Here is a 24391-nt window from a genome sequence, read left to right on the forward strand (position 1 = left end):
AACACTCATATACACGTTTATATATGTAATGATATTAAGAGAGACGATTATTTATTATCCATTATTACAAACTGTAACTAGTAGAAATTACTTTTGAGCATAGTTCATCGCAGATGCCAAACCATCAACAATTTTTTGCGCAGTACAAATGTTGTTGTAATCTGGATCGCTTGACGGGGTATGTTTGAGAAGATCTGGAAATCACGCGAGTCAGTTTTATTATCCATGGAGCAGCATGCTTCAGTAAACACCTACCAGTAAGTAATAAATTGTAGCGGGCAATGCGCTGTATGGGGATGATCATGTAATCCTCGATCGTGAACTGCCTTGTTTCTTTACGCTCATACAGTTTCTCCTTGTAACGCATGTATCCCTTGTTATTTCGAGATTGAACCACCTGGCGCATATTGGCTTTGTAATCCAATGCGCATCGCAAAAAGACAACCATGTCCTCGGCTAGATCGCACATAGTCTTGCCGATGCAAAGATCCGATGGACACTGCAAGGCGTAGTCTTCGCTAGGCGTCAGACGAAAGGGTTTATCCAAAACGACGCGCTCAAACTGGATGCATTGCAATCTGTTGAGAAACTTGGCGGAGAATTGAAGCAGATCGAACAAGTTGGCAAACAGGTCGGCATCTGCCTTTTTGACATAGGCTGAACGTCGCGACACCGCGGCAGTGAGCGCATCGTGAAACATCTATGTAACTTTGTCAGCAATGGGCACTTCAGATGGCGTAGATGTAATATTATTATACTTACCACTTTGGAGTAGTACAATTGATTCCAAAACGTCACTTCGGTGGTGTAAAACTCGCGCAGAATGAATCGGCGAGTGAGCGCATATTTATGCTTTTTCTCAGGCGGAATGGTTGTCTTGGGCGGCATTAATTGCTGCTTCTCTAGCAAGGCTGCATGTTCGTCCAAAGCGGCTTGCACAGTTGCTCGCCACTTGTTCAAAGCCTTGGCTTCCTTTTTCTCGCTGACCCGGCGTCGTAGCCGTACAGAACGGGGTTGTATATCAGAAAATCGAATGACCTCTCGGCCTGTGACGGGATCAATCACGTTCGGGATCTTGGTCGCAGGGGATGTTTTGGTCGACCCGTTTGAACCGCTGTCTTCGGATGATTGCCGGCTGACAGTGACATTCGAGACTCGGCCTGTGCTATTGCATCGACGTGGATGTGGCAATGGATACAGTTTGGATGCACGTTCGTGAAGAGACTTGGATGGTTGGGGGCGCGTGTGGGTTTGCCGGTGTTGCGGCGAAGTAGGCGATGAGGTCCCAGGGCTACCGCTAGGGGATGTCCGCTTCAACAGCGTGTCGCCAGAGATCTGGCTACGATGCTGTACGTCGGCTATGCTCAAAACACGTTGGCATTTTTGGGTGTGCTTTTTCAAATGTTCTATGGGTCTTTCCAAAGCTGGACAACTTGATCTGCGCCGTAATATCCGCTCAGATGGCAAGGCGTTCAGCAAAGCATTTTGCTCAGAAACAGAACGTAACACATCTGTGGTTGCATTTTCGACCTTTAGATCCGGACCATCCACGAGTCCAACGGCTGCGGTTCCATCTTCTGACGCTGCTCGTCGTGAGATGCGCTGCACCGGCGGTGCCAACTTTTGGATCGCTGAAGCAGCGTGCACTGGGGTATAAGGAACAAGCTGTGGTGGCGGTTCTGGAGGTTCTACGATTCCAGAGATGCTTTTTCTGCGCCGATGGGATATATGCGGAGCGCTCGGTGGATGCAGCTTAAGATGCCATTTGGGACGCTTGCTTTGCAGCGAAGTCAAAGAAGACGTCGGTGAAGCTACTTTACGGTTGTGCAAAGGATCGGAAAGAGTCAGACTTTTGCGTTTCTCTTGGCTATCCATATCCTCGATGAAAAATTTGGATTCTTTGTGATGCTGATGGCTGTGAGAGTGGAAAAAATAATGGAGGCCTGAATGTCGTTTTTTCTTTACATTGCCGGTGTTCTTTTGTACATGCTGTGTGACGGTTGCTCCATCGCTAGGTGAACGTGGCGACGAAGAGTCGTCTTTGTCCTCTTGATCTGATAGAGATTTCTTGGTAGGTATCCGCAAGTGCAACATATCCTGGAAACTACCAGTTTCACGTTTGAGTTTTGGTAACATAGATTGGTAAGAAAACAACAGAGGGTAAGGGCCGCCCGGGAGATCACGAAACAATAAATCCGAGTCGGGAAAGACCGCTGCATGTCAATTCAGTCAGCGTAAACCCCCTTTACATTGGATGAGACCAGCTGGAACAGAGGCAATAAAATAGAATCAGATATCCTTTGTGGTACTGGTTAGAACGAAGCTTTCCTTGATCCCTTATGAATTTTCCTGTTTAAGGCTAATTTTTCCAAAGTTAACAGTCTGAATAGCCTGCTTTGAAAACAAATCTCCTACACGGCTTGAACTATCCAAAAAATTTTTGTCGAACATCTGAAACCCTACTATACAGATGTTCCATATGTTGTAAAATTTCAAATGGTACGATTTTTTGCTTTGCGATGCAGGCTTCTACGTTTGCGTAACGTCAAATTTGGCTTAAGTATTTTCACGAGCTCACCAATGTATGCTTGACATGCTACATGTCGTGCCTGGAATGTTGCGGAAAAATTTGCACCCACATGTTTCAGATGAGCACTAACGTATTTTTTATTCTTAGTTAATGCTTTTTCGGCTTCGTTGCTGGTAAATCTCATCTGATAGATAACACGCGTCGTTGGATATATACGTGGTAATGATATCAACGGATGATTGACAAAAGATCTGGAAAGTGCTATCTAGCAACACTGAAACAAAATCTCGGTCTTGTCGGACCGATGGTTATCCGACTGCTACAAACCGTTGATTGCCTAGTAAGGTAAAAATGCGTTCTAAAGAGTAATAGCCTCCTTTAGAATCACAAAGAGGTAGAAAGATGCGTGGGTGTGTCGGATACTGCTACTACATTCGACTGTTATCTTCTCTGAGATCATAGAATACTCAAATGTCCCAGGGGAATATAAACAATTAAAGGACCTTTACTAGACACTTGTGGAGTTTTCCTATATGGCAAGATTGCAAGAGAGATAAATGCAGATGTAAAAATGCGTCAATGTGCAGTCTGGTTGCGACACTCTGATCGGCAGGGACACTCCATTGTTACACAACGTTGAAAATGATGGATTTTTGTTCGCACATGAACAAGGTTATTGGACAGCGATTGATAAGTTTGCGTATTACTAGATATCGACTTCCGTTATGTTTATTAATCTTGATAAAGCTCGAAGATAGAAGAGTCTTTTGCAAAGTTCATCAAAACTGCCCCAGATTTGTTGCTATGGGTCTCTGGAAGCAGTCAAAGCGTGTCGTTGGGTTATTGATCGAACTGTCGTTGAATTATTTTAAAGGCGGTATGATGTTGGCTTGTTGCAGCACTTGAATGAACGTCAGAAAGGAGAAGACGAATGAAATTATGGCAAAGTAGAATGTCACCGGTTCAAACATCATCTTTTCGCGCAAATCGTCTAGAAAAGCCTTCCAATAGTTGTAGAAATACCGTTTTGCCGATTTCAAAAATTGGTAAATCGATTCATCATACATATGGTCGAGATCCAGTAATCACATTCTTGACAAAGCTTAAAGGAATCTTCCCAGCATATTTTCAGCGTTGTCCAGTAATCTGTTGCTTTTGGCCAAGTTAAATTCTTCTTGGCTAGGTATGAAGGCCGACTATGTGAAAAGATACGTACATATGTATCCAAATACATGATAATCGCTGTTGGATATACCGAGCATACGCTGGATAGGTCGAAACATTGGTCTTTGGATATGTAGACATTCTGCAGTGAAGAAGAAAGCCTGGAGACTGTTTGTCCGGTCAAACGGGATGATTTTCTTTCTTGCGTGTACAAAATCACAGTAGGGTCGAAATTTGTGCAATCCTTTGCGAAAGTTTTTATCAGGCACAGATATGTTTTGTTCATAAAACAGATCATAAAATCGTGTCGTTCCTGTCGACCGGAAGAAGCGTCGCAAGATAAATTCATGATAATCTTCGATCAGTTGCTGGTTAGGAATCGTGCGATCGATAATATAGAATATTCAGCAATCCAGAGAGTAGTGGTTTACAACGAGACGTATGATGTTGAGCGCGTTGTTTCCCATCGTTTGGATTATACAAGTCTGCCACGATGGATAAGATCGTTGCAAATGCGATATGACCGCTTGAGATTTCGTTTCAAGGTTGCTTCGACTGATGCTCGAACTGGGTTGGTCAGGTCTTAGCGATCTTCCCACAGCTTTGCTTGCGTCTACTAGATGATCCAGCAATTGCTCGTACGTATCTTTGTCATATTCGTCGTTGTAACTTTTCATAAGGAGGACCAACCATAACGCTTCATTCTCGGATAATACTTCGAATTCAGGACCAAGCTTATTGAGTGTAGTTTCCGTGTCCGTTCTTGCTGCAAAGAATTATACATCGCCTCCAGCTCCTTGAATCTCGGGTCCACAACCTTTTTTCTCTTTATATATATGTCTTTCCGTTTCATGAGGATCTCTCTTGTTGAACAGAAACTCTAGTAGTAGACGCAATGTATCACGCATGTGTCACACATTTGCAAACAAAGTTCTCCTTTCGCAACGCCTAGTAGATAATGTTATGATAGATTTTCCAATCGCAGCCCAGTAGATATTAGTCGGATTTTTAGTTAGTAACACTGGGAGGAGGCTCTTCCTTGTCTAATGTTAGGATAATCAGTTGGCTTTAATAGTCAACTTGGATGAAATTGGACAATGCAGTATCCATTCAGATCACATGTATGTTTTAGGCACATGCGGTACGTATTTCATTCTTCCTGTTCTTTGGGTTGCATAGTGTTATGTATATGCAGGCCTGTTCTATGCGTGACATTGTGCTTTATGTACCTTTTTGAGAATGAAGGTTCTAATTATGATACACTATTGTTGTACAATAATAATATGAATCGATCCAAGAAGAGTCATACATGCTGATGAACTATGGCAGCGAAATACGAACAGTCTGATTTGGCCTTTAAGAGAAAAGCAGACTACTTCTCATACAAGCACATAATATCACTAGTTGAACATATTTTAATAAACTTGAGCGTTTTAATCAAACGTTTTATTAAAATCCGAAATAAGTATCCATTTATCTGGAGACTATCTTTCGACATCTCAAAGCAACGTATAACCTCTTAATCAACTTTGCTGCATGGTTTTCATTGTACAGCTTACAGAACTCCGCGTCGCGTGAGAACCCGCCTGTGCGTCGCGAATCCCACTTCTCAATTTTTCAGCGTGCACCGCCTTTTTCCTCGGCATATTCAGTCTGCAGCAGCAGCAACAGCAACGTTGTAATGACACGACCACCACTTCGTTCTAACAATCATGATTCACATCGAAGCAAGGGCAGACTAAAGTCCACGGCTGCTGATCAAAGAGAGCGATTGACGAGAGAGGTACGAGAACGACAGCAGTTGGAAATGACGAACAGCGGCAGCGCCTCTGCTTTGAATGCTCGAGCAACAGCCGATCCAGTACCTATTCAGATGCCAGTCGTAGCGACCTTGACACCAGAACAAATGTATTCGAACTTTGAAGAGTGGATTAAAATGGCTACAGATAACGTAAGCTTTCAACGAATGGTGACTCAGGAACACATCTGACGTTATGTAACCTTAGAAAATTAACGCCAACAACAGTTGGAACTTTGCGCTCATTGATTATTTTCATGAGATGACATTTATTCGTGATGGCGACTCTATCAACTTTCAAAAAGCTTCTTGTACGTTGGACGGTTGTGTAAAGATTTATACATCCCGCGTCGATTCTGTCGCCTCAGAAACTGGTAAACTCTTAAGCGGTTTGGCGGATAGTTCAAGTATGTATCGCGGCAAAATGTAGTCAATGAGGCAGCTGCAGTATTAATTACGTTTTCTTCCTTTTTATGTATTAGGAGGCGAAGCAGGCAGCAACGACGAAGACGAAGACGAAACAAGCCGCGATGGAACCGAAAGACGAGCTCGTCGACGAGTAAGTTAGCAGAAATGGCTTTTAAATAGCACACACAGATGCCCGCTCACTGCGTTGTAAAACAAAAAGGGTAATCGAGCCGAATCGACGTTGTTGAAGGACTTTTCAGCTATAGCGCTTAAAAAGTTCGACCTTGACTTTGCTGTGGATCCGTTGTTCAAAAAGACATCCTCTGATTTCGATGAAGGCGGTGCACGAGGATTGCTTCTCAACCATTTAAGCATTGATAGAGAATGCAGAATCATCTTTGATGCATCGGATGCCAGCCACGCCGATGCTGAACTTGAGCATGTTGATATTCCAGATAACATCGGAGAACGAGTGTTCGACGAACAAACTGAGAAGGAAGGAGAAGGAAAAGATGACGACAGCGATGATGACGAAGAAGATGAACATGATCAGGAGCAGCAGGAGGAGCAACAACAACAACAACAACAACAACAGCAGAAGCAAACAGAAGAATCCAACGCTGATAATCAGACAGGGCTCCAGGATCCGATGGAAGGTGTCGAATCAAACGAGCAAGAAAAGGAATCGACCGAAAACAAAAACAATACGGTACTAGCAAGCTCTAGTCTCGTCGAAATTTCACGTTTAAAGGCTAAACTTCCCGCATTTGACGTATTTTCTGGTCTCCAAATCTGCCCTACGCTTCATGGATACAACTTCTTTTCTGAAAGCGATGAAGCTCTGCCGAACTTGGATCATTCTGAAAATGACATACAACCTTCAGTAGATAACAACATGAACGTAGATGCACCGAACGGTTACGCCGATGGCAATGATGACTTTGATCCTGGAGACTTTGGCGATTTTGATTTTGATAACGATGGACCTGAGATAGATGCTATTGAAAATGCGCCCATTCTTCAGGAAGAAGACGCCGATAAGGAAACCGGAGACATGGATGATCAATTACCGTTGCATGAAGAAGATTATTTGACGGCACTGGCGAACGGAAAAGGCGACGATCTGTTTAGCTACTTTGATTCTGCTTTTACAAAGAACTGGGCTGGTCCTGAACATTGGAAGCTGCGACGACCTGTTTCTAAAGGTATGATCCAATGCTGCCTTCTAGCAAATAATAACCTTGTCTGATAATAATTCTCCCCTAGAAAAATCAGCAACAACGCAGCCCAACGAAGAAGGAAACGAAGATCGACCGAAAAGAAACAAACGACCAGCTTTCCAGATCGACTTTTTGGATGGTGAAGTGGTGGATGAAAATGAACTCTTTGCAACAGACAAACGTGTCAAAATCACGATGTCTGCTAATAAAGAGTCTACTACAAAACCCAACCTCCATCTTCTCCCCGATGATATGCACTTTTCGTCAAAGCAACTCCTTAGATTTTTCTTGAAGCCTGATTTCCTGGTAATATTCCGTTGGGTAATTTGCGCTCATGCAATATTTACTTATTAGAACCGATTAAATCAGATTCATCGAAAACGTCCTCAGAAACCAACAGTCGATTCGGTACACGAAGATCCTAAAGGTACAACCTAACTGAGCAGTGTATCGATTACGTACTCGAGCACCTAAAACTACATTGTTAGACTATGATACCACCAATCCCCAGCGTGACTACGACACAGGTTTCGACCCTGGCTTTGACTTTGAACCTGATGCACAATACTGGGCGAACCAGGACACTCAACAGACCCAGGACGACAATGGCGTGGAAACTGCAGACGCCGCTGCCGCCGATCAAAGTACGGACTTAACCTGGATTTAGAAAGATTAAGGAATATTAACTGTGGCACTGTAGCTATCCTTACAGCATACGATGACAATTCTTTCTACCAAGATACCTTTTATGATACTTACGACGATCCTGAAAATTCACAATACGGTGACGCTCTAATTACCAGTCATCGTCTCAAAAAGACCAAACCCCTCTATGTCAATTATGCAAGGAAAGCAAAGAGAGTGGATGTCAAAAAGTTAAAGGATAACCTTTGGAAGGCACTAACGAAACCACCGGTATGACGATATGGTGCTCGTTTTCTTTACTGGCAGTGGATTAGCTGAACATTTTGAATATAGGAAGGAGAAAATTACGCTGGGGACACCGTGCATGGCGAGAAGAGATTTTCAGATATCATCCAAGACCTGCGATCCATGTACTCCGAAAAGGCAATGAAGGATATCTCTGTGTCGTTCTGCTTCATTTGCTTGTTGCATTTGGCGAACGAGAGAGATCTCGTCATTTCCAGGAACAGCGCAAATACGGCAGATGACGACGACGACTTTGTACTCGGTGACCAAGGGAACTTTTCAGATGAAAACTTTCTCAACGACGTTGTTATTGTACAAAACACATGAGCTTGCTAATAGCTGCAATGAATTAAAGTTTTATTTTGCTTTTGGTGTACATACAATTCATTTCGACCGTCTACAGCTGTGTTAAGTTTTCAGGAAAAGCTTTTGATCTTGAATCACTGCAACATTTTTGCAGTCTTGTACATAACCGTTGCTTTTCGTCTCGTACGCTTCGTATCTCGTAACATGAAATCATTAAGGAGCTAAGATGCATAACGATAGTGTCGATAAACGCAAGGTACGATAATCAGTCTCTAATGCTCTGTACAAATATCACAATTTTCGATCAGCAATGCATCGAGCAGCTCCAAATGATACATCACTCAGAGCAACACCTAGTGATGGGCATGACCACAAGAAAGTTCTCAGTTACTACTGCAAACAATGTTAATAAATTATCTTCGCATGTAAAAAGTCTTGATATATGCTGCAAAGGAGCTCACGCGCTTGTAAATATGTAGTCATCAACATTGATACATAAGTCCGCGGCTCTATGTGCAGGATATGTATGTCCATATGAATCTCGTTTCTTTAATCAAAATGAAGACGTGTGTGTCCTAATAGTTGGACGATGTATAGGGTATGTACATCGTCGTACCATGCTAAATTGTGTTGAGTAACTTTGAAACGTGACAGATAAACTTGGACCCAAAGCGGAACTGTTTCCGAGCAGCTACAGGTACATGCTGCTGCTGGCATCTGATATGGTGACAATGAGCCGTACTAACAGCGATCAAAGCTGTGAACCAGTTGCCAATTGAATACAGAGCTGCTGCCTTTGATTCGAAATAGTAGGAACTGCTTTCTAGACGGTTGACAAGTCTCGGTTAAAAATTCAATGAGCTATATGCGAAAAAGAAAAAGCCTGTATCGGAAAGGTTTAGTTGTCCACATCTGCAGAGCCGCAACGTTGTGGCACGCCAAAATGCATTTTGCTCCGAGGTTCCTGCGATTCTGCTGCTTGCTACAAAATTGACCGTTCTTCTTTCTTCTCCAGTCTTTTTCCTTCTTCCTTTGTTATCAGCTTTAGAAAGCAATGCCGCTGCGCACGCTGCTTGCTCCTATCAAGCAGACCGTAGACAGTGGATACGGTGACGGCGGAGCCGGAGCAGAGCTCAACCCATATGCGATTCACCTTGCCCTAATCTGCACCGTGGTGGCCACTTGCATCTCCTTGTTGTCAGTATGGCTCCATTGGAAGAACTATAGGAAGCCGGTATAGATCAGCTTGCAAAAGACTCGATTCAACAGTGATACTTATTTGCACTGTAGAATCAACAACGCCAAGTCATTCGGATCTTGTGGATGTAGGTGTTGAACCCTTGGCTTGTATCTTGGCAGGAGAGTGTGTAACCTATGTGTTTGCAGGGTTCCGATATATGGCATCAGCACTTACATCTCTCTTGTGTCACTGGACGTTGCGTTTTACGTCGATACGTTCCGGGACATCTACGAGGCATTTGTGATTTATGCATTCTTCAACTTGTTGCTGAATAAGCTTGGCGGAGAGCGCGCATTGATCATCATGCTCCACTCCAGACCACCCTCTGAGAATTTCTTTCCTGGCACGTTGTGGTCTCGTGAGATATACGTTGGCGACCCATACACATTCCTGTTTGTGAAGCGAGGGATTCTGCAATTCATTTACGTCAAACCGATTTTGGCCATATTGACCATGATCCTCAAGGCTACCGGCAATTATCAGGACGGAGAGATCAGCTGGAAGAGCTCCTATCTCTATCTCACTTTCTTTTACAATCTGAGCGTCTGCTTGAGTCTCTGGTGTCTGATGGTATTCTTTTACGCTACAAAGAAAGATTTGACAGATTTTAGGTGGGTTCTGCAGCTCCAGTTGCAATACATCTCGAGTCATCATTGATCGATTGATTTGATGGTATGGTAGACCTTTTCCGAAATTTCTGTGTGTCAAGGCAATCATCTTTTTCTCCTTTTGGCAGAGTGTCATTATTGCGCTGCTTGTCTCAGCTGGCTTCATACAAGATGGAGGCAAGTTTATTTTGCGTAACACAGCAGATACACATAGCGGACTAACATCTAAGTCTTTAGAGGGAACGGAACATATTTCCGTTGCAATCCAGGATTTCCTCATTTGTTTGGAAATGATACCCGCTTCTATTGCCCATTCGTAAGTATGCATACATCGGTGTAATATGTACAAGCTGAAATTGACTGCTTAGTTTGCAGATATGCTTTTTCATACGAGGACTACTACGACCCAAGTGTTCATTCGGCCAGAATGCCCATCATGGTGGCTATCAAGGATTCGATTGGTTTCAAAGACGTATATATGGATACGCTAGATACTTTCCTCGGCTCCAGATTCAATTATCGATCTTTCGAACCATCGGAGGGTGTACCTCACATTGGCAGTAGTCGTACATCTCGTATAATGGCAGGTCTACGATATTCAACGAGTACTTCCAAAAAGCACTGGCTGGAGCCTGCACCTGTATCAAGGTTTCTGAGCGCGGGAAGAGGCTCCAACGGAGAAGTTGATTCTTTCGACACAGAACCATTGGAGTTTGGAGATCCAGACCCAAAAAGTGAAGAAGAGTTGCTGTATGAATCCAGTCGTGGTTTGGTCTATGGCGATTATAACTATCCTGTTATCGATTTCCGCATACCTCTTTGGAAACAAGTGCGCCATCCGATCAGCGCTAGTACCAGCAGTAGCACTCGGTCTCGAGGCTACGGAGGCACTGACGTGACTGAAAGAGATGGGAAGAAAAAGGGCAAACTTGTACAATACAGGACCGCAACCCCTCGTGAGGGATGTATAGATGTTATCATAGAGCAAGGCAAAGGCAACTATGTTGTTTCACCAGCTTTGCAGGAGCCTAGTAGGAAGCCTCAATTTCAGCAGCCACAACAACAGCAACATTTGCAAGTAGCACAACCTCCTCGAAGTACTCGCGCGATATCTCCTCCTCCCCATGCACGTCATCTACGATCGTCACGCTCCACACCCGCAGACGCAGCTCCAGGCTTTTCAAACAAAAGCACTAACAACAACAACACTGGACCATCTCCTCCTCGCCTGTCACCTCCAGATACCTACATTTCATCTCCATCAAATTTCCGTCCGCACATGCAAACGTCATTTTCCTCGCCTGAAAGCACACAAAGCAGGATACCCCACGAACAAACTATCCTTCAAGAGCAACCTGATGTAGATACTACTGACAGATGGCCCAGTTTTGCGACAGAAGCTCATCAGAATACTTCTTTTGATGAAGAGACTGATGCACTTTTAACTGGCAATGTTTGGAAATAGCTTGCTTTCCTGTGTGCGTGTGTAAATCCTCTAAATTATCAGTACTTTACAATGATACATACATTTTTGTCTTCAGTTTCCTTTTGGATTGTCGAGAATAGAAGCTTCTAGGATGAATCTTTTCTTTATTGCCTTACTGTCACATCGTTTGAGCAGTGATTTTTCATGAGGTCAGCATTTATGCAGAACAACGACCGAAAGGGTTAACAACGAAATTCTTTTCAGGGATCTCCGGCTCCGCGCGTCTCGCTTGTTCATTTTTAATCGAACCCGTTCGCCGCATACCATGACACGAAAAAGATCTCGCTCTCGACTAGAGCAGCACTTGCTCGAGAACATGTTCAACCGTTCCATTTACTCTGATTTAACAATTGTCTTTATACATCCTGCATTCCCCATCACGATGCGGTTCGACGTCCACAAAGCAATCCTTTCCCAGTCACCATTCTTCAGCCGTCTTCTCGACAATATGCACAAGCTCCGTCAAGATGACAACGACATGGAAAATGAATCGTTTCAGCAAACAGACTTTGCAACATTGACGATAGACCTGCTTCAGGCACTCACTCACCGTGGATTCATACTCGCTCCGTTTCAGCACATTGTCCGTAGAAAGTGGCAAAAATCTCCCAAACAACAACAACAACAAAAGCACGAGCAGCCGCTTTTTAGCCATATCTTAGCATCACACATCCGATTTTCTCTGCAATGGCTGTATTCTCACGATAAAAAGGAGCTGGAGGGAAGCATGGATGAGCAGGATACGTTGCGCATCCTTGCAGTTGCCGTCTTGTTCGAACTCGACGATCTCGCCCAATTATGTGTTAAAAAGTATACCACGCTTCAGCTCTCAATTGAAACCATCATGCGCGACCTCGAGCATATTTGCCAATTGCCACGCGATCATTCAGCTTATCTTCGATTACGGGATGCTGCACTTTTGCTTCTGCTACGATATGGACCTGATCATCCCAACAGTCTCGCAAAGCTTCCTGTTGACTACATGGCGGACGTCTTGAGTGCAGATTTGCTTTTTGTCGGATGTGAATATGAGCGATATTGCTTGTTGCGCCAGGTTCTGATAGCGTTTATGGAATCGGTCGGCAAGATCACATGGACGGCAAAAGGTCCCGTAGATCAGGAAAACAAACGTCTTTCTGGATTTGTTCGCCCGCCAGCTAAACGGGTTCTATCAGCCGAGGCAGTTCGATCGCGCAAACGCAAACGGATCCCATCACAGGAATTAATGGACAACCAGGCAACACCAGCGCCGCGACAGCAACTGAAACGTCTAAGTTATTCGTCGACAGTACCCTTTGAACAATTGATGGCAGATGCTCCTTCCGGAGGCGTTATCGATAAAGCGTCTGTTCTCTCCCACCTGCTGCGAACCACAGTCAACTACAGTAATATGACATTCGATCAATTAACGATGGTTCGTCAAGATAGGATCGTGGACGAAAGTATCGTGTTTAGAGCGTTGTGGCAACGGGAAGCTCTGGAACGTCTCTTATACCCACTGTTTCGATCAAGAGCGGATCGGCGACAGCAATCTGAAGAGGAACGGAACGCTGCGCTAGATGAATATTTCGATGTGGATCAATCAAAGGAACAGGAACGCCGACGTCGAATATTGCTCGGTACGCCCAAGTTCCGCTTCAGAGCGTCTGTCAAGATAAGTCCCCCAAGCACGGAAAATGGGTGGACTTTTGAGGATAAAACCCGACGACCGTCCTTGGAGAAGGAGAACCTGCAGCGACGAGACAGTGAAGAGTTGAATTATTTATCGATTGCCGAAGAGAACACACCATCATCTCAGAATGCACAGCAAGAGAACACGCAATCCAATCCGACGAAAGTAATTTGGAAAAAGCTGTTCCGTTCACGATGCGAGACAGTCTATGGAACGCCGTATCGAATTCAAGTTGAAGCACAGATTATCCCCCGACATTTACTAGTCCTGGACGAAGACGATCAAGACGAACAAGAGGAATCAGACTCTGAACAAGATATTGGAACCAAGGAGGATAATGTTCTCTTGTGCCGATTTGAGCTACAGCGCGATACTTCCAAACCTGTGCGAGCACGAATACCTAGCCCGAGTGATGAAGATGAAGACGATACAGGTAACAATAAAAGAACTTTCGTCTGCAGCAAACTAGCAGTTTCAACTGAACATTCGCAAACGACGTCAATAGCTCAACTAGCGGAAGCCGATATCAATGCTGACAAGTTCATATCGCAGCCAGTCTCCGCGCCATCCAAAAAATCAGCAGACTCTCGACGTGACTCTGCTCCTTCGGTGTTCATGCAACAAAGACATGATAACAAGATACGGTACTCGATTTACTGCCTTAACCGGCACGAAGGTCTTGTGGAAAACGATCGTGTGGATCCAGAAGACCGCGTATTGGTGCCAGTTACTGAGCAGGCTCAAGGGGATAAAGGAAAGGAGGATCTGAGTGGATACGTCAGCCAGGTCGTGGTCGATGGAGATCTAAAGAATGGGTTTGTGATTGACACTGTCGTTGTGTTGGAAATATTTCATATCAATCAAGTGTAAAAATGATACCATACGCGGCAAACATTAAAGTATCCTTCGCTTTATAATTAGCTATAATATTTCCATTGGTATTTTCATACAGAGACTCGCAGCATCTCACGAAACTGGTCTTGCGACATTCAGTATGAAAAAGTTAAGCATGACCGCTTCATACCCGTAGGATCGTTGTACATAAGCTTACATGTAATATTTATCATACGACATAAATAAGACGTATTAGCGGAACAAAGCGAGAAGAACGAAGAAAATGAAGATCAAAGCAATAATAATGCAAATGGATTCTTATGATAGATCGTTAGGTCTTTACAAGCATGGTTCCCATTTGAGGACAAAAACTTACTGTTATCTTTGACTTTTCGACCGACATAGTTGAGCTTCCGTCTTGCTTTTTGCAACCGTGCATCAGTTCGATCAACCATAGCCTCGGTCTCATCAATAAGTTGCGCGTGCGTATCCAGTTCGTCGCCAATCATCAATCCAAGTTCTCGTTGCCGACGAATGGCATCCGATAGTTGATCCAAGTTATTGTCTTGGTCTGATAGAAACACACGTGAGTTACTAGCCATTTACATTGACCCATGCAAATATCCTTCTTGTTGCTCAAACCTTCTATAATACGTTGTTGCAATTGCAGTATTTGTCCATTCTCCAGATCGCTAGGGTCAACATTGTATTCCTGCGTTGGTGAAAATCTCACTGATTTACTATGCTTATTGCCAAGTAGTACTTGTCTAAAGATGGCATCAGTGCAAATAGAAGAATTATGTTCTATTATCCTATTTATCACCTCGCTTCTTGATCATCCTTGTCTCCAACAAGAGCTTCAAGTTTATCGACCTTGACCTGCAGTCGGATCAGCTTATCCTCGTCTGCTTTGGTATCTCTACAAGCAAGTTTTCAGCATTCTCGTGACAAACTTTTGGTTATCAATATGTATAAACTTACGCAGCTCCCGACTGCTCTTCTTCGGAAAGTTGCTGCTCCAGCGTTTTTAGGCCGTCCCGTAGTTGTGTCAGATTCTTTTGTATCGTCGATTCATACTTGTCATAGTTGAGTCTGTCGGATGCCAAGACGAGCGAATGAGTCTGCGAGCGCAGTGACTGATCTATTCAGGTCGACCCACTTTAAATCTTTCAGCCGATTGCGCTCAAACACTGTTGATAGGGTATTGTCGGCTAATACTTCTAGACGTGCTGCGAGTTTGGTATCCATAATAATATACGTGTGTATGGAGGAACACAGGAAACCTGTAAATGCTACGCCGGAGCATGAATCGGGAGGGCGGGCAACAACATGCCGACTTGTTTCTTGCTCCTTGTCCGTACCTCTCAATGTTATGGAGATCCCGGGCTTCTACTATGATCCAGAACGCAACAGGTACTTTAGAATAGGCAGTGGAGGACCTGAATTTCGAGATCGAGTTCGATCGGCGCAGCGTGAAGCAGAGAAGAAAGCAAATCAGCAGAAACTTGAAAATATCAAGTGCAGAACGCCTCACAGCGTGGACGATGCAAGTCTCAGCGCGCTTCTAGTTAAACGACACTCGCTGTACACAAACGTCCGATCAGCAACTGTCAAGCAAGCTGCGACTCGAGCGTTGCTGCGGCGGCTTACAGCAGACACTCAAGTAATTATACCGGCGTATCGGCATATTACGACGACAGGAACGACCACTATTCAAGGCGATGAAGCGGTGCTTACGTTTGAAAAGCTCGGGATATTGCGAATTGGATTCCAATGCGAGCCGTATTTTCATGCATGGATGACGAGTCATTGCTGGCGGCCGGTGCCGGGCGATATTGTCGCCATCGATCTTAGCCGAGAGATGCGCCACGGAAATTGCAGTGTACGAAAAATCGTAGGAGTTAGCAACGAGCCAGGCAGACGCACAGGAGGTCGATTGTGGCAGGTGACGGTGCCTCCACTAGGCCCGCCAAGTCACGAGGAAATGCAAATGTTAAGAGACTCACGGCCACTAGAGCAAGAAAATATCAGTTACAAAAGGGGATACCTTGCAGATTTAACACAACTCCGTATGGCGAACTCTCCGCCTCCGCCGATCGATGTAAATGCCACGTGGAGAAACGTGCTATTCAATTGTTTGGATGTCCAGAGAAAGCTCAATGTGATTTGCCTGGGATCACAGACCGGATTTCATTACATGGATTCTGGCTTTGATGGACAGCATTTCTCCAAAACGCCAACTGGTGTTACGAGCGTAAAAGCCGCAACGCAGAACATACTCTGTGCCGGACTGCGCGATGGAAGACTATTCATATTTGATGCACGCCGAGCCAACAAGAGCATGCACATACCCCATTCACGATCAGCTATTGCTCATATGGCGCCTTTGGGGAAATCTACATTCGAGAACCAGGTGCTTATCGTCGACGTGCAAGGAAAAATTGCTATTTGGGATGTCCGATACATAAGGAAGAAACCAGTGAGGACTTTGCTAGGACACGAGGGAGCTCCAACAGTTGCGTTTGATGCGGATGTGGAAACGAACACGATAGCCGTCTCTGGAGCCGACAATCGCTTGAGGCTGTGGTCACTCGATTACGATCGCACCATGGATTATGATAGACCATTGTGGGAGTCCAGTCAGTTTGATGGTCCTGTACGTTTTTGCAAAATAATGTCACAACCACCGCCGCAACCTTCAACATGTTTCGCTGAATATTCACATCGAAGGTCGCCGGGAATAATGGCAAGCGCACCAGTCAATGGAAAACCTACTATCCATTGGTTTACGATACCAGCATAGCTGCCGTCATTTACTGTACATAACATTATTCATTTTGAATTGAATTCTGCATCTGCAGTATACCAATCTGTAAATCACATGAGCAACGTATATCTTTTATGGAACAATGATAAGTGCATGGCAGTAGTTCTCTGACACAGAGACCAATAATTTTCCAGATGATAGTATGTGTTTGACATTGATGGAGACACCGACAGTCTACCTTCAAAATAAAAACTCTGTCATCTAAAGAAGGACAAAAGCGAAGACGAAAAGAAAAAGATAGGAATGTGATCTATGACCTATGCTGCGTAAATATAGTATTAGCAAAGCAAATTCATGGATTTTCATAAACTTTAGAATTGCCAAGCTAATGTATGAATGGCATTGCTTTTTCAAGGAAATCTCTTGGGATGTCTGCAATTCATATCGAAAAAGGCCTGCAATCAACATGTGCATTACTTTATTCGGAAGACCCGATCAGGTCCGAGTTACACAATCTTTGTTGCTGAAACTTTACCTCCCAAGCCAGGAAGGGCGTCTTTCAGCTTTTCTGCAACTTTTGCAATGCGGCAAGTCGATTCGGGGACGATCTCGTTACCTCGATCTTCTGGCTCGTCCCTCTCTCCTACGCGTTGGATACAGCAGGACCGGGACAGCGGCATATCAACCGAGGCGGACTCGGAAGCCGAGTTGTCCAAAAGGCAAAAGCAGCACCAACAGCACCAGCAGCAGCAACGGCCTGTTTACCCGTTCAGCGACGACGAGGAAGCGCTTCCGCTCGAGCAGTCTCCACGGCAACCTGCCGGTTTGACTGCTGCAGTGTTTACGTCTTCGTCCTACTATGCCTTCCAGGCAGACCAGGCGCTGTCGTCTATCAAAGAACTCGTGCGCGACGAGAACTGGAAAAAGACGCTCAAACACAAGAGTGGTGTCATGGTCTACATGCTGCAGCCGCCAAAACAGAGCTCCAAAGTTGACTCGAAAGCGCCCATCTTCAAGGGTGAGGCTGTTATCCATGGATTCTCGCCGCAATCTGTATTTTATGTCATCGGTATGAGAAAACTATGGGATCCTCAGTGAGTACTCCTCCACGTCGGCGCCACGCAAATGTCCCATTGACACACTTCTCAATAGTTTTGAAGAAGGGCGATTGATTGAAAACTTGAACGAAACAACGTCGGTGACATACGAGTCTTACAGAGCAAGCTCCTCGTCTAGGTAATTATCAAAATAATCTAGTCATGTTGCTGTCTGTCACACAAGAAATATCTGACGCATCTGTAGAGCCTACGATGTGTCACTTGTCGAAAAGATCGAGTGCTCGACTGACGGCGTTATCATATTTTCATGTACGAGTATAGAAAGTTCAAAGATACCTGAAATACCTGGAAAGAATAGACGACATTTAAAGGTAACCTCGGTTTCTTCTCTATAGCCTTAGTCTTGTTTACCTAACATATTGGCTTAGCTTCAAGGCTGGATCTTGAAACCATTGCATACAAACCCTCCATCCACCAAAGTTACATTTATTACGCAAGAATACGTCAAAGGCTGGATACCTGGGCTGACAAAGAAATCACTAGCGCGTCGACCGCTCGTCATTGCCGAAGTGCAAGCGTACTTGCAACAAAAGGCAGACCGCGGCGGTGCAAGAGATAGAGCACCCAGTATCGCCAGCAGCAATTTATCCCCTGCTTCGGCCAGCAATGCTGGGCGCAGACCATCCATACTCACAGGAAACGCATCTCCATCATCGAACGCATCGCTCTCACCATCAAGGTAAGAAGGCAGATGGAATATTATCTATGCCTTTCTTCTTAACAGCTGGAAATTACTTGTAGTCACCTGCATCCAAGGTCCACGAGACCTCAAATCACAGGCATCCTAACCAACCCACCGCCGCGAAAATCATCCCTTCAACCCGTGTCTCCAACAGCATCTAGATCCTCCTCTGTTAATAAACGCATCAAATTCGCAGACGACGGCGAATCCTCAGTACATAGCAGCACACCATCCAACGTACAAGAGCCGAACAATGCCAGCGACATGTCACTGCATGCGCCCAGCACCGTCACTACTGCTAGTGCCACACCTACCAAGTTATACCCGCCTAGTAGACATAGATCTGTACGGAAACAGAGTCTGGAAACTCTGAAACGTTTAGCAACGAGCGACATTGAAGAGTGGAAACCGATAGGCGAGAGAAACACCGCAAAGTTATACTCCAAATCGATTCAAGGATACTCGTTACCGATTCTTCGCGGAGATACAGTTATCGGTAACTCGTGGTCGCCTGAGCAGATTTGTTCTGTTATTCAGTGCTTTGGTGCCAGAAAGATATGTAAGTCTGCTGGTGAACAAGGACGAAAGTTATAGGCATCAAGGAATTGATATCATCGTCACCAATAGGGGACGATTACTTTGAGACGGGGCATGTCGTTGAACGTTTCTCGCAAAAAGAGTATTTGATCTACACTCAAATGCGGAGTGTGTTTCCTATCCACAGCCGCGACTTTTCTCTTTTAACGACCTTGGAAAGCGATCCTGCCACAGGCAGCATCCACATAGCAACGGCGAGCGTGAACGACAGCCTGATACCAGAAAGCAAACCGCATGTGCGAGGCAACGTGTTGATCTACGGCTGGGTCCTCACACCCATCAAAAGCGAGCAAGGAAAGCTGACCGCTGTCAAGGTTACGTTCGTCTCACATTTGGATATGCAGGGCACGACGCCATTGCCACCAGCCATTGTCCGCTTGCTGACGAGTGAGATGCCAGCGTGTGTAGACCGTGTCCATTGGTATCTGCGTCAGCACGGATGCCCGCCGTATATACGACGCGTCGCTGGCAAAGTAACGACAGAGACGTTTGATTCAAAAGATAAAGTGTACCATGTTGTATACATTGCAAAGCACACACCGTCTTCTTCCTCCAGACATCATCAGCAGCGGCAGCACGCCGATCCCTCCCTGTGGTGCACTGATATACGCACGCACCGCAGCATGTATTCGTCTGGTTTTACAGTTGAGGCGCATCCGGCCGAGCAAGTGCGCGTTGAGTTGAGAGCAGACTGCATGGGCATCCGGATATACACTGTATCAGACGCTGTAGAGGGCCAGACTGTTAGCATCCGCATCGGTCCCAACCTGGAGTCTGGCGAAAAGCCGCAGTATATTTGCAACGATGTATCGATGCTATCAGCACCGCCGGAGACTCGAGCATCCACACCTTCCACCGTTAAAGACTCGCCACTTTCACCGCCCGGATTTGATGATTTGACGCATCCACACGCAACAACAAAGTTTATGCAGGCCGGCGACGAGGACGACCAGAACCCGACGAAACAAAGCTGGGAATCCTCGTCGTCACCGGACAAGGAGGATAACTGTAAGGCTTTTTTCCCTAACGCCATTGTAAGCGATAGCTCACTTATATCCATTCGTTCATCTAGGGTCGCCTGTTTCGAAGACCGGCAGTGAGAATCAGCAACAGCAGCAGCAAGGGATGCCCGGTGGGCACTTGAAACCGGTAGAGGTGAGGGCTGCAAATGGTTTGATAATAATCAATGCTCGCTAACGTGTACATACTCTTGTTTAGTCGCTCCCTCCTCTACGACGCAACAGCAGCGTGCTAGTTATCAGCGATGAATTAACCTTTACTGGACCGCAGCTCGCGTTCATGTTTCTGCTTATGGCAGTATTCTACTACATGGGCAAATTATCATGCCGCTGCTACTAGTTTGTATTGTTTATCCCCTACCTATTTTTACCATTCATCCTATCAGAGCACTTCACCCTCCTTTGTATATTGTAAATGTATTCATTCAAAAAAAGAAAAGAAAAAAGAAAGAGAAGAGGGGCTATATCATGAGTTACAGATACTTGACTCAAACCCCTCAAGCAACAAATTCGCGTGCAGCTTGAGATCATCTACATCACAAACCAAGGGGAAGACAACTGAAAGAAGAAAAGAATTGACTCAATGATAGGAGCTGTCTGTATTGTTTATAGCAACCAGGTTATCTGTGCAGATGTTATAATGGTATACATAATGATGGTATATATGCATGTATGTAAGCGCACTACACTGAAGTTTTGTCTTGATACAAGAGGAGAAGAGGGAGGATGGTGTGTACATGTGTATTGTCTCTCTTTTTTACAGCAAGGGATTGGTCCAAGCGGAAGGCCAGTCGACGGATAAGGAAGAAGGAATGCTGGGGGTGACGCGGGCGAACTGGGTCAAGGATTGAATTTCTTCAATGGCTTTGGTGGCATAAACGTGCGCAGTAGCACGATACTGCCAGTTGTTGTCAGGTAACAAGGACGGTCGAGGGGTTGTGTTTCCGCTGCTAATGTAGCCAGAGTCAGCATCGTCGCTGGTGTCGTCGCCGATGAAGGATAGCCGATAAGGAGACGGGAAGACGTAGATTTCTCGCTGGTATTTCTTGTTGGAGGTTGAAGTAGTGCTGGTAACGGTGAGTAGCTGGGAACGGAAATGAGTCTGCTGTTGTTGTTGCTGCTGGGCGGTTGTAGAGCAAGAAGAAGATTGGAGTTGAGCGAGGAATTTTTGGCGTTCCTTGGAACTGTCCAGCTTCCTGCTTTCCAGCTGCTGGTTCAGGTACGCATGATGTTGTCGAAAAAGCTTTAAAAGCACCTCGAGAGTTCGGTGGATCTCGCTGCAATGACAAAAAGGTCAGTGTTAAACTAAATTATCGAGCACGTCTTTGCTTGCTTACAGAGTACACTGGCGATACTTGGCACGATCTGTGATACCATCAAATGTACTTGCAGTAGACCCTATCTGATGTATGAGCCCGTGCACCAAGAATCTAACACTTTTGGCAGGAGAAAATAAAATAGTGTTACCTTGCAACCATGAATCTCGGAAGCAGCGTTTACCATCGCATGAATTTGGCAAGCTGGGATCCCAGCACACAAACTCGGAACTCCATAAGGGGCTTACACGCCAGAACAGGCACTGCAGATAGTAAGCGCGGACGCTGCTGTGCCAGTGAGTAATGAAACTTTCAAAGATGTAAGGCTGCAAAAGGACTCGGTTGCATAAGACGTCCAAGAGATCGACGCGTTGTGTGAGGAAATCAAAATGGGTATATATTAATGCAAAGGTTCGTAGGTGGATAATTGCGCTGTCTGCACGTTCCAGTATCAGCTGCAGCGCATGGATTAAAAACGGGAGATCTACTGGAGGAAGGTTTCCGGATTTTCTGTTGTACCGCAAATGCATATGATTACTACTATTTTCAGACGATGGACGGAAATTGACAAGTCGCTTTTACCTTTGGAGATCGGCGATCACGTTATCAATGAGGTCAAGTAGGCCTATCGTGCAAAGAGAAGACGAGGAGATTATTGTTTAGTAAAGTTTTTTATGCAAACTCGTGCATGCATTTACTGGGCTTACAGAATACGCTTTCCGAATCTGTCCATCGGATCGATGTAACAATGGTGCGCAACCAGACATTCAACATGTCGTTAAAAAGAGACGCTGACGTGGAACACCAAGTTAAGCAATATGCATATCGTCGGGTGGCTGCTTCCAGAGCACGAGGTTTGTTGGACAGGGAAGTTTTCCGCTGCTGGGCAGATAACGCCAAAATAGTAGATACTGCCTCCTTGGAAGCTGTAGGAGGAGATGCAGTATATTGTGTCTGAAGCAGGGTAATCACCCTTGCAGCCATATATGCCGATAGATGCATGTATCCTGGAGAGATAGCCAAGATGGCGTTTCGTTCGTGAAGACTCAAAAGCTGCGGCTCTGGAATTGCTTCTGCAATGTACGACATGAGACATGTGTGATAGTACTGATAAAACAGTATAAAAAAGGCACGATCGCTGGTCTGCCACCTAATATGTATATGGATGGGGCGCCGATAAGCAATCTTCGGTCTAATCCGGAGTTTCCTATTTTTCTTTCTTCTCCCAGTTGTTTCCTGTTCTTACCGCGCCAGCCATTGTGGAGTAAAATGGAACGTGTCACCGGTTCTCTTCGTCGTCGGCGTAGTAGGTGCTTTCATCAAGGGATGCAGATGCGTTGGAAGACTTGCGTACATATCACTGCTGCTGCTGCTTCTTTTTGCGTGACTATTTTATCGTGGATGGTCAAATGATACAATGCATCTCGCCTGCGCCAATACAAATCGAGCAATTTACCTTGCTGCATTGTCCATCATTTCACGTTGCAATCGCTTGATGGCGCTGGGTTTTACCGGGAGATTTGCCAACAAAGAGGACGCTAGGCCAGGAACTTTAAAGAAGCACAATGCTGGGTGGCAGGGTTTCCCAAAACGTTCCATTTAGTCTCAGCTATTGAAGAGAAATTAGCACACCTTACCTAATATGTGCGCACAGAATATCACTGCTCCTGGAGGTGGATTCGAAATACTCGTAATGTCGATTGCATACTCCAGCGTTGCACGCAGCAACCCGGTGTATTGAGTGTCCTCTGCTGGAATAGTCCGCGATCGCAAATCTGGTTACATGCAGGTGATAGTGTGCATTATCAACGAAAATATTCAGTATACGGTTCTCTTTTTTATCTCGACAAGTTTTGCATCGCGCAAGTTGTGCCACTCGCTCTTACCATATGCAATAAACTCGTAACTAAACATTAATAAGAAAAAAAAACAAGGTTAACATCGCCGGTATTTGCCAAGAAATCGCTGGAAAACGCGGAGCAATCCCTTACCGAGACATAATGGCGACAATGCAATCAAAATAAAATCCTTGCTCGGCGAGATGGACATACGGTACGCATTCAATGAGAACTCGCCACCTTATGGGTAAAACTGTGTGTTACATGGCCGTATATTACGCAATGGCAGGGTAGTCAAACCCAATTGCTTCTATCTTTACCATGGCAACAGTATAGATTGACAAATGCCCGTATCAGCGGGTAATGATTTCCTCTTGCTCGAAGACTTTTTATCACGCAAGCTGTGGAGCCACGACATCCTATTTGATGTTTTGCTTCGATGCTGTGCCTCTGAAGTTCCCTGTTGTTTAAGCCAAGGTAGCAATGTTTGCTGAAGAATAGTTGGACGCTTTTTTGGGCTTTTCTGGAATCTGTATGGTAGCAACAATGTCAAGTTGCTCTTGTTAACTTCAGCTAGACATGGAATGCGTTGCTTCGGTCGCTTTACTTTTCCAGATATTTTAGAATTGATGGATCGTTCATTATATAATTGTGTGGTCTATGAAATTGGAGATAGAAGCAGCAGCAGGAGGAAGATATGACATGCTCCAAGTTAAGCAACTTTTTCTTAAAAATCACATCGATAGCCGGAGTTGAATTAAGCGAAAGATGCAGTGCTTGCGTAACACAGAAGATCCTTCCATCCTACCGATTTAGGCACTTGCTCTGTTGCCTACCCTATATTGCAATGGGTGGTGG

At 45.0% G+C, this 24391-nt stretch overlaps 8 protein-coding genes across 8 annotated transcripts; 5 read left to right on the forward strand and 3 right to left on the reverse strand.

Annotated features, from left to right (window-relative positions):
• Positions 1-87: 87 nt before the first annotated feature.
• Positions 88-2136, reverse strand: VTP01DRAFT_6800 (uncharacterized protein; the record flags this gene model as incomplete). The annotated part of the gene is made up of 3 exons (XM_069385742.1): positions 88-194; positions 256-700; positions 763-2136. 3 exons carry the CDS (start codon positions 2134-2136, stop codon positions 88-90), a joined length of 1926 nt encoding a protein of 641 aa, XP_069243173.1.
• A 3239-nt stretch (positions 2137-5375) lies between these two features.
• On the forward strand, positions 5376-8377 carry VTP01DRAFT_6801 (uncharacterized protein; the record flags this gene model as incomplete). The annotated part of the gene is made up of 9 exons (XM_069385743.1): positions 5376-5645; positions 5701-5899; positions 5975-6051; positions 6121-7105; positions 7167-7426; positions 7490-7547; positions 7609-7764; positions 7821-8035; positions 8099-8377. 9 exons carry the CDS (start codon positions 5376-5378, stop codon positions 8375-8377), a joined length of 2499 nt encoding a protein of 832 aa, XP_069243174.1.
• Positions 8378-9410: 1033 nt separating this feature from the next.
• On the forward strand, positions 9411-11669 carry VTP01DRAFT_6802 (uncharacterized protein; the record flags this gene model as incomplete). The annotated part of the gene is made up of 6 exons (XM_069385744.1): positions 9411-9590; positions 9647-9681; positions 9743-10207; positions 10278-10381; positions 10442-10520; positions 10580-11669. The coding sequence occupies 6 exons, from the start codon at positions 9411-9413 to the stop codon at positions 11667-11669; spliced, it is 1953 nt and encodes a 650-aa protein (XP_069243175.1).
• A 286-nt stretch (positions 11670-11955) lies between these two features.
• On the forward strand, positions 11956-14232 carry VTP01DRAFT_6803 (uncharacterized protein; the record flags this gene model as incomplete). Its single annotated transcript, XM_069385745.1, has 2 exons — positions 11956-13795; positions 13868-14232. 2 exons carry the CDS (start codon positions 11956-11958, stop codon positions 14230-14232), a joined length of 2205 nt encoding a protein of 734 aa, XP_069243176.1.
• Positions 14233-14448: 216 nt separating this feature from the next.
• VTP01DRAFT_6804 (uncharacterized protein) lies at positions 14449-15444 on the reverse strand (the record flags this gene model as incomplete). Its single annotated transcript, XM_069385746.1, has 6 exons — positions 14449-14513; positions 14573-14767; positions 14839-14963; positions 15020-15115; positions 15178-15288; positions 15356-15444. 6 exons carry the CDS (start codon positions 15442-15444, stop codon positions 14449-14451), a joined length of 681 nt encoding a protein of 226 aa, XP_069243177.1.
• Positions 15445-15568: 124 nt separating this feature from the next.
• Positions 15569-16999, forward strand: VTP01DRAFT_6805 (uncharacterized protein; the record flags this gene model as incomplete). The annotated part of the gene is made up of 1 exon (XM_069385747.1): positions 15569-16999. One exon carries the CDS (start codon positions 15569-15571, stop codon positions 16997-16999), a length of 1431 nt encoding a protein of 476 aa, XP_069243178.1.
• Positions 17000-17545: 546 nt separating this feature from the next.
• Positions 17546-20719, forward strand: VTP01DRAFT_6806 (uncharacterized protein; the record flags this gene model as incomplete). The annotated part of the gene is made up of 8 exons (XM_069385748.1): positions 17546-18057; positions 18116-18199; positions 18266-18392; positions 18450-18760; positions 18823-19322; positions 19391-20368; positions 20433-20515; positions 20579-20719. 8 exons carry the CDS (start codon positions 17546-17548, stop codon positions 20717-20719), a joined length of 2736 nt encoding a protein of 911 aa, XP_069243179.1.
• A 417-nt stretch (positions 20720-21136) lies between these two features.
• On the reverse strand, positions 21137-24175 carry VTP01DRAFT_6807 (uncharacterized protein; the record flags this gene model as incomplete). The annotated part of the gene is made up of 12 exons (XM_069385749.1): positions 21137-21656; positions 21717-21777; positions 21847-22205; positions 22278-22320; positions 22403-22845; positions 22942-23082; positions 23152-23263; positions 23333-23470; positions 23582-23601; positions 23687-23773; positions 23854-24063; positions 24141-24175. The coding sequence occupies 12 exons, from the start codon at positions 24173-24175 to the stop codon at positions 21137-21139; spliced, it is 2169 nt and encodes a 722-aa protein (XP_069243180.1).
• Between the last annotated feature and the right edge of the window lie 216 nt (positions 24176-24391).

The sequence above is a fragment of the Rhizomucor pusillus genome (genome assembly GCF_041956525.1).
Source record: "Rhizomucor pusillus strain CBS 183.67 unplaced genomic scaffold VTP01scaffold_3, whole genome shotgun sequence".
Taxonomy (NCBI): domain Eukaryota; kingdom Fungi; phylum Mucoromycota; class Mucoromycetes; order Mucorales; family Lichtheimiaceae; genus Rhizomucor; species Rhizomucor pusillus.